This window comes from Phycodurus eques, chromosome 2 (genome assembly GCF_024500275.1).
Source record: "Phycodurus eques isolate BA_2022a chromosome 2, UOR_Pequ_1.1, whole genome shotgun sequence".
Lineage (NCBI taxonomy): Eukaryota > Metazoa > Chordata > Actinopteri > Syngnathiformes > Syngnathidae > Phycodurus > Phycodurus eques.
Window position 1 is genome coordinate 36,904,514 of NC_084526.1, and position 12,996 is coordinate 36,917,509.

Here is a 12,996-nt window from a genome sequence, read left to right on the forward strand (position 1 = left end):
ATCCATGAGCAACTATTAGCTACATCTCTCATGGCATTCCAAAATAGGTGGGTCCTGGATAGTATGTTAGCGGAATAAGGGGGTGCCTGCTCTCGAATTAAAGGACATTGCTGTACAATTATCCCCAATAACACGGCGCCGAACGGAAAGATCACCAGAGCCATGAAAGGTTTGCAAGCCATGTCTGTTAAACTTAAATCAATGTCTGGAGTGGAGGACAACCCCTTCTACAGCCTGCTTAATAGGATGTTTGGTAAATGGAGAGGTCTCATACTGACGTTGGCAACAACAACCATAATTGTCATGGCTGTGCTTGCTATTTGTGGATGTTGTATTATCCCTTGTCTCAGGAACCTGGTTCTCAGAATTGTCCTCAAGACCTTTGTGGGTAAGGACCCCTACGGCCAATATCAGCTGCTGTGCCTGGACGAGGACAGGGTGGCCATGGAATCGCTCGCTCCATTGAACGATACCGGTATATCCTCTGAATTGTTTAGTTTTGATGTGCTTAGAATAGAATAATGAGTATTGTAGTGAAATAGTTAGTAGGTATAGGGGTTGTTGATCTTCTGATTATCAGAAGATCAACTTGGGGGATTGAAGGGAATATAGAATACTTTATATTCTAATATGTAATTCTAACTAGTTTGGAAGAGAACGTGTATTGGAGTATAGGAGTATATTGCAGGAAGGCCCCCAGCGGGGGGTATGTGGCCCTCATCAGGGGGTATTTGGAGACAGATGGCAAAGAAGAAAGGAACTGCGGGGAGCCACTATAAACATTGAATGCAGGAGACATCGGCAGGCGACGTCTGGACCCAGATCAAATAGTCATCATTTGGCCGAACAACGATGACGTCAGATTACGGACCAATCGGACGACAGCGATTCCACACCGGCCTGTTTGAAACATTGTATAAGTCTGGGGGAGAGTCAGATAGTTTTTGTTCTACTACTGTATCTGCTAAGAATAAGTTAGGGTAGTTACGAACCCAGAGCTCTGCAAAATGTATAGACTCCTCTGTCAGGAATAAATTGGTTGCTTTTTATACATTGTTGTGAACGACGTTCTTTCACGAAAACGAACACGCTTGGAACCACGGAAATTAGGGGATTTTAAAACACAGGTTCCTTCAGTGTTCTTGTATGACATTTTGACCCCCAAAATATTTTGGGGTCACAATACTGGGGTCTTTTTTAACATTTCAAATTCTGCAAGCAAGTAATTAATTGTGATTTTTGACTTTTAATTTTAAAATGTGATCAATCTGATTAAAAAAAAACATTTTTACCTTCTTGTTGTGTGTTGGCGTGTCCTGGCCTCCCATTTGTTTCTTCAGTTCTTCAAGCTGTGTGGTGAGAGAGGTCACCTTGGCCTTGTTTTGGAGACGCAGCTTTGACAGTTTTGCCTCACACATCTCCTTCTCCATCTGAAGCAATAACAGCATGGTCTACAATCTACATTTTTCTTTTTCTTTCAACTATTTGCTGCAACACCTCAGCCATTACCCATACATAATGTGAGACGTGACAATAAGTATGAAATACTTATTTGGAGTGAGAGGTATCTTAGCAAGAGGACACAAGCCTTTGCATTGTCCTGACATCTCACTTTTATTCTAGTTTAAAAATATTAATAGTTAGCCATACATTTAACTGAGTCAGAAACAGGATAATGTCTTGCAGCATTGTGATCTACTTTGTTCATGTGACCATCTTTATAATATCGAGACACTAAGAATCACACCAGATTTGACAAACAAACAAGACTGTGGCAGCCATGTCTCAACGCCAAAGCTTTTAACAGTTTATGCGCCATCTTACCACTATTCTGCTACACTATTGTTCACTTCTCTCACACTGTGCTTCTCATGCAGGTGGAGGTGCCACAAATATGGAGCAATTAAATCAAATGTCTCAAACCATAAATTCAATTTGCAACATCTTCATAGGACTCTTGGAGAAGTTTTAAAATTGATTTTTGCTCCATTTTGCCACCTCCAGTTTTTTGATAAAACATGACAGCAATGTGCTACACAACAACCTAAAAATATTAAGAACAAAATTAGATACGTGAACATTATTAGAGCAGAATAGTGGTTGTGCAACAGTGTAACAGAAGCAAATGCAATTGGCAGTCAGTTGTGAGTGGGGCTGCAACACATTTCTTTTTTGTCACACCTATGTTGATTAGATCAGAAAATGCACTAGAATAAGCCACATTAAAATAAGCTGTTGTCATATGAGTTTCATGATTTTACTGAGCACTACATGGACTTAAATTACTACGAATGAGGATATGCTTGATACAAATTTGATGGACGATATAAACTAAAGACATATGGAAACAAAAGGTTGACACCTTGAGCTGTTCATCCTTCGTCCCAAGTGCTGTATCCTTCTCCCGAATCAGCTCTTTCAGCTGAGTGACAAGCTGCTCAGTTTGGACCAGTCTGTCTGTCATTTCTGCAACGTCAACCTCTCCACTTCGACTGCCTCCTTGGGGAGAGCCTGGGGCCTGGAGCAGGGGACACTTGTGAGTGCTCGTCCGCATTTACATTGCATTAGGTTGAGAATAATGCACCATTGATGCATCTCTAGCATAAGGTGGCTGTGAAGTATGAACAAAAACTGTTTGTGAATTTTACTCAAGTGTAGTTGGAAGAAAGGAAGAGATAAAAATGAAAATGTCCTTACTGCAAATGTGTGCGAACGATTTATCAAACAGGTAAATATTGTTTCTTTTGTAACCGAACACTTCTGATTACTGGGTAATTATGATTTTAATTGTCACACCCTATGTTTAGTTTTTCAGAAAGGTCTCACTGAAAAAGCAAATATTTTTCAAGGCAAGAAGTTAGAATTCATGTAACTGATAAGATGCGGTCATGTGTCAGGCCTGAGAGTAGTAAGCCTCATGCAGTTGAGTGAATAAAGGTGAAGGTTCAGGACAGAACACAGAGGAAAAGTGAGCTTATTCATTTGAGAACATTATATTTACACAAAGTATGGCTGGGCAATATGGTCTAAAAAAAACAAAAACAAACACATATAACCTATTTTTTGGCGAAAAATTCTGATTTCCAATTCTAATTAATTTTGAGGAAAACACCTCCAAAACCTTCTCCAAGTTGGCAAAGCAAATGTAAACTGAGTTGCTTTTGTGACAGCGCAAACTATAAAACTACAAAGACTGAGAAAGGGCTTTAAAGAGCAAAACAATAATTTGTTTACAGATATACAACTAAGAAACATGCCGTGAGCAACGCCAGGCACCAACCAATTTACGGCCACAGCTCCAATCGGCTGACTCAACAATGGAGGCACGGAACAGGGCCCACTTCGACTCATTGACCCCTAGATCCCCTATAATGTGGTCAAAGTTCTGCCGGAGGTGGCAGTTAAAACTTCTTCTTACAGGGGACTATGCCAGACACTCCCAGCATACCCAACCAACATGTTTGGGTATGCCAGGTCGGAGCGGCATCTTCCCCCATCATCTGAGCCAAAACAAACAGGTTGTAATTGGTTGACAACTCCCCCCTCTATGCACCCAAGTGTCCAAGACATGGCCAATGCGGGCGCAAGTTGAATGACACCATCACAAAGTCAATCATCGAACTGCAGCCTCAGGGGTCATGCTGTGTTATTTTCAATTGATATGGATAATTCTAGCCCTAAGTAGGGATGGAACGATTTTTGAAAACCGTCAAAATGGTACAGTTTGTTTGTTTGTTTCGTTCAGTCCGCATGTGTTTTGTTCGGTTCATAACATGAGCGACTCTTCTTTTTTGTTTCTTCTTCTCCAGAGCACATTAGCAAGTTAGTCAAGATGGCAGCGTGGTCATCTCAGTCATGCCCTCCAGCGATGCAGCAGCCAATCGGGGTGCGATCCTGTCCTCCATAGCTGTCCTCCCACGAAGCACCAGTCTTCTCGAAAGGGGTTGGACTCTCTTCCACTCTGGGGTTGCCCACGGTGAGAGGCGCCGAGCAGGGGTGGACATACTGATTGTCCCCCAGCTCGATGCCTGTATGTAGGGGTTCACCCCAGGAGACGAGAGGACAGCCTCCCTCCGCTTTCGGGTGGGAGTACGGGTCCTGAATGTTGTTTGTGCCTATGTACCAAACAGCAGGTTAGCGTACTGACCCTTTTTGGAGTCCTTGGACGGGGTCCTGGAAAACGGCTTCCAGACGGCTTTGAAAAAATTCTGTTCCATCATTCAGTATCTCAGAAGGGGAAGCAGTGCATCATCAACACTGTATATAATGGGAATAGGGCGCTGCTGACCTCAACTCTGAACGTTGGCGGGGTTCACGTCTTTGTGAACAAGTGCGTGAGAAATAGTCAAACAGTGTAAGGACAATGTTCCTCAACGTACAACTGCAAGGAATTTAGGGATTTCATCATCTACGGTCCATAATCTCATCAAAAGGTTCAGAGAATCTGGAGAAATCACTGCATGTAAACGGCAAGGCCGAAAACCAACATTGAATGCCCATGACCTTCGATCCCTCACGTGGCACTGCATCAAAAACCGACATCAATTTGTAAAGGATATCACCACATGGGCTCAGGAACACGTCAGAAGACCAATGTCAGTAAATACAGTTCGGCGCTATATCCGTAAGTGCAACTTGAAACTCTACTATGCAAAGCAAAATCCATTTATCAACAACACCCAGAAATGCCACCGGCTGCTCTGGGCTCGAGCTCATCTAAGATGGACTGATGCAGAGTGGAAAAGTGTTCTGTGGTCCGACGAGTCCACATTTCAAATTGTTTTTGGAAATTGTGGACGTCGTGTCCACCAGCTGGACTGTTATGGACGTTCATAAAGTTCATAAGCCAGCATCTGTGATGGTATGGGGCTGTGTTAGTGCCAATGGCATGGGTAATTTACACATATGTGAAGGCACCATTAATGCTGAAAGGTACATACAGGTTTTGGAGACACATATGCTGCCATCCAAGCAACGTCTTTTTCATGGACGCCCCTGCTTATTACAGCAAGACAATGGCAAACCACATTCTGCACGTGTTACAACAGTGTGGCTTCGTAGTAAAAGAGTGCGGGTACTAGACTGGCCTGCCTGCAGTCCAGACCTGTCTCCCATTGAAAATGTGTGGCGCATTATGAAGTGTAAAATACAACAACGGAGAACCCGGACTGCTGGTATCCCTCTGAAGCTGTACATCAAGCAAGATTGGGAAATAATTCCACCTACAAAGCTTCAACAATTAGTGTCCTCAGTTCCCAAACATTTATTGAATGTTGTTAAAAGAAAAGGTGACGTAACACAGTGGTAAACATGACCCTGTCCCAGCTTTTTTGGAACGTGTTGCAGCCATAAAATTTGCAAAGTTCAAAAGCCAGCATCTGTGATGGTATGGTGCTATGTTAGTGCCAATGGCATGGGTAACTTACACATCTGTGATGGCACCATTAATGCTGAAAGGTGCATACAGGTTTTGGAGAAACATATGCTGCCATCCAAGCAATGTCTTTTTCATGGATGCCCCATCTTATTTCAGCAAGACAATGTCAAACCACATTCTGCACGTGTTACAACAGCGTGGGTTCGTAGTAAAAGAGTACGAGACTGGCCTGCATTCATTCCAGACCTGTCTCCCATTGAAAATGTGTGGCACATTATGAAGCGTAAAATACGACAACGGAGACCCCGGACTGTTGAACAGCTGAAGCTGTACATCAAGCAAGAATGGGAAAGAATTCCACCTACAAAGCTTCAACAATTAGTGTCCTCAGTTCCCAAACATTTATTGAATTTTGTTAAAAGGTGATGTAACACAGTGGTAAACATGACCCCGTCCCAGCTTTTTTGGAACGTGTTGCAGCCATAAAATTCTAAGGTAATGATTATTTGCTAAAAACAATAAAGTTGATCAGTTTGAACATTAAATATCTTGTCTTTGTAGTGTATTCAATTAAATATAGGTCGAACATGCTTTGCAAATCATTGTATTCTGTTTTTATTTAAGTTTAACGCAACGTCCCAAATTCATTGGAATTGGGGTTGTAAATGAACATTATGTTGTTCAACAATTTAACAACAAAATGAGCCATCAACCTGCATGGGTCGGCTGGTAAATTTGTTTGTTGCTAGCTCTCTGTCGTTTCTAATTTTGAGCTATACGGGTGCGGTACGGTGACCAAAATATTTGCCACTTGGAAGCACATACACACATTGATAAAATTGTTTGTATCCCTCTGTTAATGAAAGAAAAACCCACAGTGATCACAGAAATAACTTTAATCTGACAAATAAAACTAATGAAACAGGCCTGGACAAATATGATGCAACCCTGAACTTAATATTCTGTTGTATTACCTTTTGAGGCAATCACTGTCATCAAATGATTTTTCTAACTTTCAATGAGACTTCTGCAACTCTCAGCAGATATTGTGACCCATTCTGGAGCAAACTGTTCAAGTTGTCTCAGGTTTGAAGGGTACTTTTTGCAGACGGTATGTTTCAGCTCCTTCCACAGATATTCAATAGGATTTAGATCAGGGCTCAGAGAAGGCCACAAGGTTATGCACAGATACCTACTCCTGAGGCAGACTCTCCCTCCTCATTGGAAAACCACTTCAGCATGGTTCAGACCTTAAAACACAGCAAACACAAACATATGAAGCTATTCAAAATCTGTAAGTCGTCCTTTGCTTGAGGGTTTAGCATTTAATTATTACTATGTAGGAAATGGCTATTACAACAAACTAGTACAGAAAGAAAAAAATATATAGGGTCACTGATATAATGTAAAACTGACCAAATTTATAAATAAAAATGTACTGAAGGTTTCATGTCTTGCAGTTGAGACCAAGCATTTTAACACTTGGCAGTGCATTTCGATGCATAATGCCTTGGTAGTCTTGAGAAATGTCAAAAAATATTCGAGAACTAGACCTTTAGTGTACAAACTAAAAGTCAGTAGGTCTTCGTGTTCAGCTCATCGGGAGCTCAAAAAATGTGTTGTGTTCATATCTTTAAGTATGTATTTTTTATGTCTGCATGTCCAAAGTTCACACATAGACAGGACAGGTGACCACTTATACATAAAATGGTGCACATTTTGAGAAACTAACTGAAGCAAATTGCACAAATCTCAAGTCCATCAAAGGCATTCTGGAGTGACATGTGCAGCCCAGTGTCAGACTGCTTGGCCTTGGTTGCATGTCATCGCTCCTCCAACAGGATAAAGAAAAGAAATCAGATGATGTTAATGTTTTGTAAAAAGCATAGTTCATTAAGTAAACCAATTTTCCTCATGTAATTGTATTTCTTTGCATTAAAACATGTATTTATTTGCATTAAAACAAAGGGGAAAGCACCAAGTTGTATTTTAATTATGCTGATTTCACTGGTCCAACCCACTTGACATCAATCTGGTGTGACCGGTTTGCATACCAGAGAAATGGATTACTGTCCTAACTTGCGAATTGGTACTAGAACTGCACTACTGCATTGGAATACGCAATTGCACTTTCGAATTTTATTCAGTAATAAAAAAAGATATTCAGAAATAAATAAATAAAAACTATTAGTTAACAATGTGATGTACGGTTCTTTAGATAATGTTTTTTTTCGACTATTAGAATTACGGCTCGACTTAAACTCGGTATCAAAAAAGGGACAGTATGAATAGACTGCACATAAAGTGAAGGAACGACAAACGAGTGCGTTATTATGATTGTTGTTCTTAAGATCCCTCATGTACAGGACTTCACGTATTGTTTTTGCATTGTAGTCACTGAGATGTGTCCAAACTATGCCTAAGTGCTACCTTCCGAGCATGCTAATTGTTTACGTGCACCAAAGGTATAGCTGGCCTTTTGAGACACTTTGATTTGTTATCGGCCTCGGGTACACATTTAGACCAAGACAAGGCCCGCAAGTCAATAAAAAAATGAGTTAGCCTGGCAACTTTACCTCGCTAGCTACATGCTACCACAACTAGCATCGTACTCGACTGACCAAATGAGCTCTGAAGCTACGCACAATTATCGGTAAACAAATTAACTTACGGGGCGCAGAAATGTATGATGATTCCACCCATGAGGTCCCCGCGTGGGTTTATCCCCAGGAATGCGTTATCAGTTTAAACCAGCAACGACAAAGTTGCAACTACAACAGCAAAATGAATACCAATTGTCAACAAGAGGACAGCTGGGGAATGAGCGCATGCGCACATTCTTCCGCTACTGCCCAGTTGCACACAACGCATTTCCATTCCAGAAAATGCAGACAGACAGATAGACAGACAGATAGATAGACAGACAGACAGACAGATAGACAGACAGACAGATAGACAGATAGATAGACAGACAGATAGATAGATAGATAGATAGATAGATAGATAGATAGATAGATAGATAGATAGATAGATAGATAGATAGATAGATAGATAGATAGATAGATAGATAGATAGATAGATAGATAGATAGATAGATATAGATAGATAGATAGATAGATAGATAATACGTCCATTCATGCATCTTCCATACCGCTGAGTTTCTTTCTAGGGTCGCAAAGTTCCAACACTGGAAGTATACGTGGACTGAATGAGGTCAAGAAGGAGCATATGTTTGCTGAGGCATACAGTCCATGGAAACTACGACGCTAAAGTTGGATCCACGGTCACGCCCAAGTGTATTCAACTCTGTGTTCCACCATAAATTTGCAAATGTGCTTTTTCACCTGTAAATGGCAATGTTTGTCTTAGTTTTTGTATGGGTAACGACGTTGGTTGTCTAGTTTCAAGAACACTGATGTTAACTTGCTCCTTTTGCCACAAAAACAATATGGCATTGAGTTTTTTCTACACCATCCCAGCTTTAAAATGACAACTCTTGAGAAAAATCCGCAAAATATGAAATAATTTTGCTTCAAAATGTCTAGAGCATCAGGCTCACCATTCCAAAGTCCATGGCTCAAATCAGGCCTTGCCTCTCTGAGTTAGCATGTTTTCCCCGTGTCTGCGTGGGTTTTCTCCGGGTGCTCCGGTTTCTTCCCACATCCCCAAAACATGCACGGTAGGTTAATAGAAGACTCTAAATTGCCCGTAGGTGTGAATGTGAGTGTTGTGCAATTGACAACCAGTTCAGGGTGTACCCTGCCTCTCACCCATAGTCAGCTGGAATAGGCGCAAGCAAGCCTGGGACCCTAGTGAGGACAAGCGTCACGGAAAATGGACGGATGGATGGATGTCTACCGGTTGCATTTTCACTGCCAACAGATTGTTCAAATAAATATTGAAATAATTAAATACATATTAAAATAAATGAATAAATACATACATATTGAATAAATACTGACATATTAATCCATTGGCGGCATGGTGATCAACTGGTTAGCACATCTGCCTCACAGTTCTGAGGACCGGGGTTCAAATCGCCGGCCCTACCTGTGTGGAGTTTGCATGTTTTCTCAGGGCACTTCGGTTTCCTCCCACATCCCAAAAACATGCATTAATTGGAGACTCTAAATTGCCCGTAGGTGTGACTGTGAGTGCGAATGGTTGTTTGTTTGTATGTGCCCTGCGATTGGCTGGCAACCAGTTCAGGGTGTACCCCGCCTCCTGCCCGATGACAGCTGGGATAGGCTCCAGCACGCCCGCGACCCTAGTGAGGAGAAGCGGCTCAGAAAATGGATGGATGAATAATTTTGAGAGTTCATTTGTCATGAGCCATCCTCCAGTACTACGGGTGGAGCCGGTGGCGCTTTGCACATCAGCTACACAATTCCTTGTCTCCTTTCTGACCTCTGTGTCTCTCCTTGTCCTCAGTGTTCCCTCCATGTTTCTTTGCCAAGTGAATTACTACCACCACCCTGCCAAGCCAGCCGCCTGTCCTCGTCACCACCTGCCATGCATTCCCTGCCTCCACAACCCGCCAGCGCACCTCAAGGATCTACATTTCTACATTTGCCTTTTTCAATAAACTGTTCATCACAACCGCTCAGCCTCCGCCTGCTCTTGGGTCCAGTCTCCATCCGTTCATGAGAGCATTAATATTAAATGCACAGTTAGTAACATTTTGACAATAGGTTAGTATGCAAGACATTAGTTCACCCGGATGTGCCCGGAACACTTATTTTTTCTCATGCTTTTTTTTTTCCAGAGCATTTCCAGTTTTAAATGATATTTCTTGCACTGTACACTGTTTTAATTGTGGTTTTCTTTTTTTTTTTTTTTTTTTAAATGCTTTTAATCATAGAAAGTACATTGAGTTACCTTGTGTCTGAAATGGTCTATATACTGTACATAAATTTGCTTTGCTTTAATCACTAACTTTTTTGCATATGAACATATGACAGTGTTGGTGTGCGTTGTACATAGGTAAAAGTCTTTTCCTGCTTTCTGGGGTCGACGTTAGGGATGCACATTATATACGAGAACATATTACACATAACAAATCATGGTATTCTATTAGTTTTTGTCCTGTTTTGTATTGAAATGCATTTAACAATATTCCTGTCTTGTGTCAATTATTTTATTCAGTCATCAGCTAAAATCCATTAAAATTAAACCATGATGCTTTTTAAATATTGTTTCACAATTAAAATGCCATTAAACAACATTCATTAATGTCAAAGCCATTAATTAATTTTTTATTTTTTAAATTGAGTCCCACCCCTAAAGAAAATTCAAGAAATACTGTACCGGTACAGTATATAACTTGTTTTAAACCTATCATAACATTTGAAACATCTTTCATACATCACATGATTTCAGTATCAACATAAAACAAATAATAAATGTATGAAACAGTAATATTACTTTATTATTATATTTCATTAAACACAGCATACAACCCTAGATAGATAGATAGATAGATAGATAGATAGATGGATAGATAGATAGATAGATAGAGAGATAGATAGATAGATAGATAGATAGATAGATAGATAGATAGATAGATAGATAGATAGATAGATAGATAGATAGATAGATAGATAGATAGATAAGATTTGACTATACTGTTGCTGTCTCAGTTGCTCAACTATTATCCATGTAGTTAAACCCAAGCAGCAGTACAGTGTGTTTTTCACCCTCTTTTACAAGTACTGGGCTAAACAGGATAACAACCTCACAACAGAGACATCTTGAGATTTACTTAAAATTTACAGCTGTACCAAGTGGCCCAGAATGTGAAAAGTTAATCTTCTGGACTGCTGTCCAAAAGCTTCCTCCATCTCAGAGCATCAACTGTTCCCACTCACTAACCAACATCAGCTAATCTCCATCAGTCAAAGAGAAGTGCTTTGAATCTGCTGGATCGTAGCCACCTATTATAAACTCTATTTTAGTGGCACATCGTCTCGACCAGGGGTGTCAAACTAATTTTTGTCTCGGGCCGCATTGTAATTATGATTTCCCTCACAGGGCCATGAGAACAGTGAAACCATATAAATATTTAATCACCAAATCATATTATTACCATTACACAACAAATTGAGGGATAATTAGTTTTGACATCAGAAGACAAGGATAATAGATTGTTCAAGTATTGTTTGTTACTGTAGAAGAAGGGTTTGGTAACAAAAAAATGCAATATCTCAACATTATTGTTTATTATTATGACAATTTGGAATTTGGGTACAGATTTCAGCAAAAATCACGGAAGTTGACGAGCATGATTTGTTTTCGCGGGCCACATAAAATGATGTGGCAGGCCGCATCTGGCCCCCGGGCCTTGAGATTGACACCTATGGTCTAGACGATGCCAAACTGGGCCAGATCACTCAGCTCCATTTCACCAAAACCCTCCCAAGGGCAGATGACTTCAGCATCTATAAGAAAGAAAAGCAAGAAAATAAATGTTCAAAGAGTGATGGGGGTTGTCTCACTTCTTACTTATTCCTATGATGCTTACCTCTGATGCCGTCCATCCCAGGAACATCATCAAATCTAAGTAGAGGATTCCATTGTTTGATTCATGAAGGTAACATTGTAATGAACTATGACTTTATTTTTGGTGACTGTTAACTTACCGCTTCTGTCCAGCTTTGGGAGCCTTACTCTTGAACAGTCTAGTCTCTTTCTCCTTCGACTTGGGAAGGTTGGCATTGGCGCCCTTGGGTTCTGCTGATGCTGCATTCATTTCTATGAAACCAATAATTCGCTGCATTATTTCCAACAAATACAGTAAAACACTTGATTTTTTTTTATAATAAAGTAGTAGTGTGTGAGTAAACAACAGCAGTCATTTCAGCATCAATGCCATCGTGATGTACATTTCACTAATTTCCATTGAATTCCATTCCATCATGATAATAATCATTACCATTCATCCGTTATTATATTTCAATTAAATACTGTTGTAAAAGGCAACATTTGTCCAAACCCAAATCCTGCACCGTGGTTTTAATGCAATGTATCAAACCATCCACATACACGAACAAAGTTTCACCTAGAAGGTACATTTGATTAGTCATTAGTCCTATGCCCCTCTACTATAAATCAACTGGGAAAGGTCAATTATTTATCTGTGATAAAATTTAAACTGACTGCAAACTAGAATTACGAAGTAGATAATGTGTGGTGCCAGGAGAAGCCTAACCTGCACGTTAGTTTGGGGTTTGCTGGAATCCAAAAGGAGAAGCAGTCTGGAAGGCCTGAGAATAAAAAGATGCAAAACAAAGAGAAGTTTCTCTTTCTTTTTGCACTCCCTGTTCTGCGCTTACACTATGTACACTAGCCATGTCCTTTATATAGTTCTTCAGCAGTGGTCATAAACAAAGCTGTTAATAGAGCTGAGGCAGGGATATTATCAGGGGGGGATAATCTTCAGAACTTGAGGACAGCGAGTACATGTTGTAACGTGCTGTTAGTTATTGTCTTGGGTCTTTGAAACTTAAGTATTTGGCCTCATCTGTTCATTCATGTTTTTTATGCACATACTGCCATTCTCACATGCAACACTTCAAAGCAGCATGATGCAACAGCACAACCCATATATGGTAAATATTACT

General features: G+C 40.4%; 2 protein-coding genes across 5 annotated transcripts in view; both read right to left on the bottom strand.

Moving 5' to 3' along the window:
- The window catches only part of LOC133399203 (golgin subfamily B member 1-like), a 98,167-nt gene extending 89,983 nt beyond the window's left edge, over positions 1-8,184 (bottom strand). For all 4 annotated transcript variants that reach the window (XM_061670535.1, XM_061670537.1, XM_061670533.1 and 1 more), the window contains exons 1-4: positions 8,049-8,184; positions 6,574-6,627; positions 2,363-2,518; positions 1,293-1,430 (exon numbers count right to left, since the gene is read on the bottom strand). In XM_061670535.1, the coding sequence (XP_061526519.1) occupies positions 1,293-1,430; positions 2,363-2,518; positions 6,574-6,618 (339 nt within the window). In that variant the 5' untranslated portion in view covers positions 6,619-6,627; positions 8,049-8,184. The remainder of the gene's footprint in view (positions 1-1,292; positions 1,431-2,362; positions 2,519-6,573; positions 6,628-8,048) is intronic.
- Positions 8,185-10,780: 2,596 nt separating this feature from the next.
- Positions 10,781-12,732, bottom strand: LOC133416335 (retinal cone rhodopsin-sensitive cGMP 3',5'-cyclic phosphodiesterase subunit gamma-like). Its single transcript, XM_061703186.1, has 4 exons — positions 12,585-12,732; positions 12,016-12,127; positions 11,898-11,932; positions 10,781-11,814 (listed from the first exon to the last, which is right to left on the bottom strand). Exons 2-4 carry the CDS (start codon positions 12,123-12,125, stop codon positions 11,738-11,740), a joined length of 222 nt encoding a protein of 73 aa, XP_061559170.1. The 5' UTR covers positions 12,126-12,127; positions 12,585-12,732; the 3' UTR covers positions 10,781-11,737.
- Between the last annotated feature and the right edge of the window lie 264 nt (positions 12,733-12,996).

Bases quoted from the DNA above. Each gene is read 5' to 3' on its own strand.
- LOC133416335 (XM_061703186.1), bottom strand. From the start codon at position 12,125: ATGAATGCAGCATCAGCAGAACCCAAGGGCGCCAATGCCAACCTTCCC. The intron at 11,933-12,015 runs GTAAGTTAACAG...TCCTCTACTTAG, and splicing joins CCCAAAGCTGGACAGAAGCG to ATTTGATGATGTTCCTGGGA. The intron at 11,815-11,897 runs GTAAGCATCATA...TCTTTCTTATAG, and splicing joins TGGGATGGACGGCATCAGAG to ATGCTGAAGTCATCTGCCCT.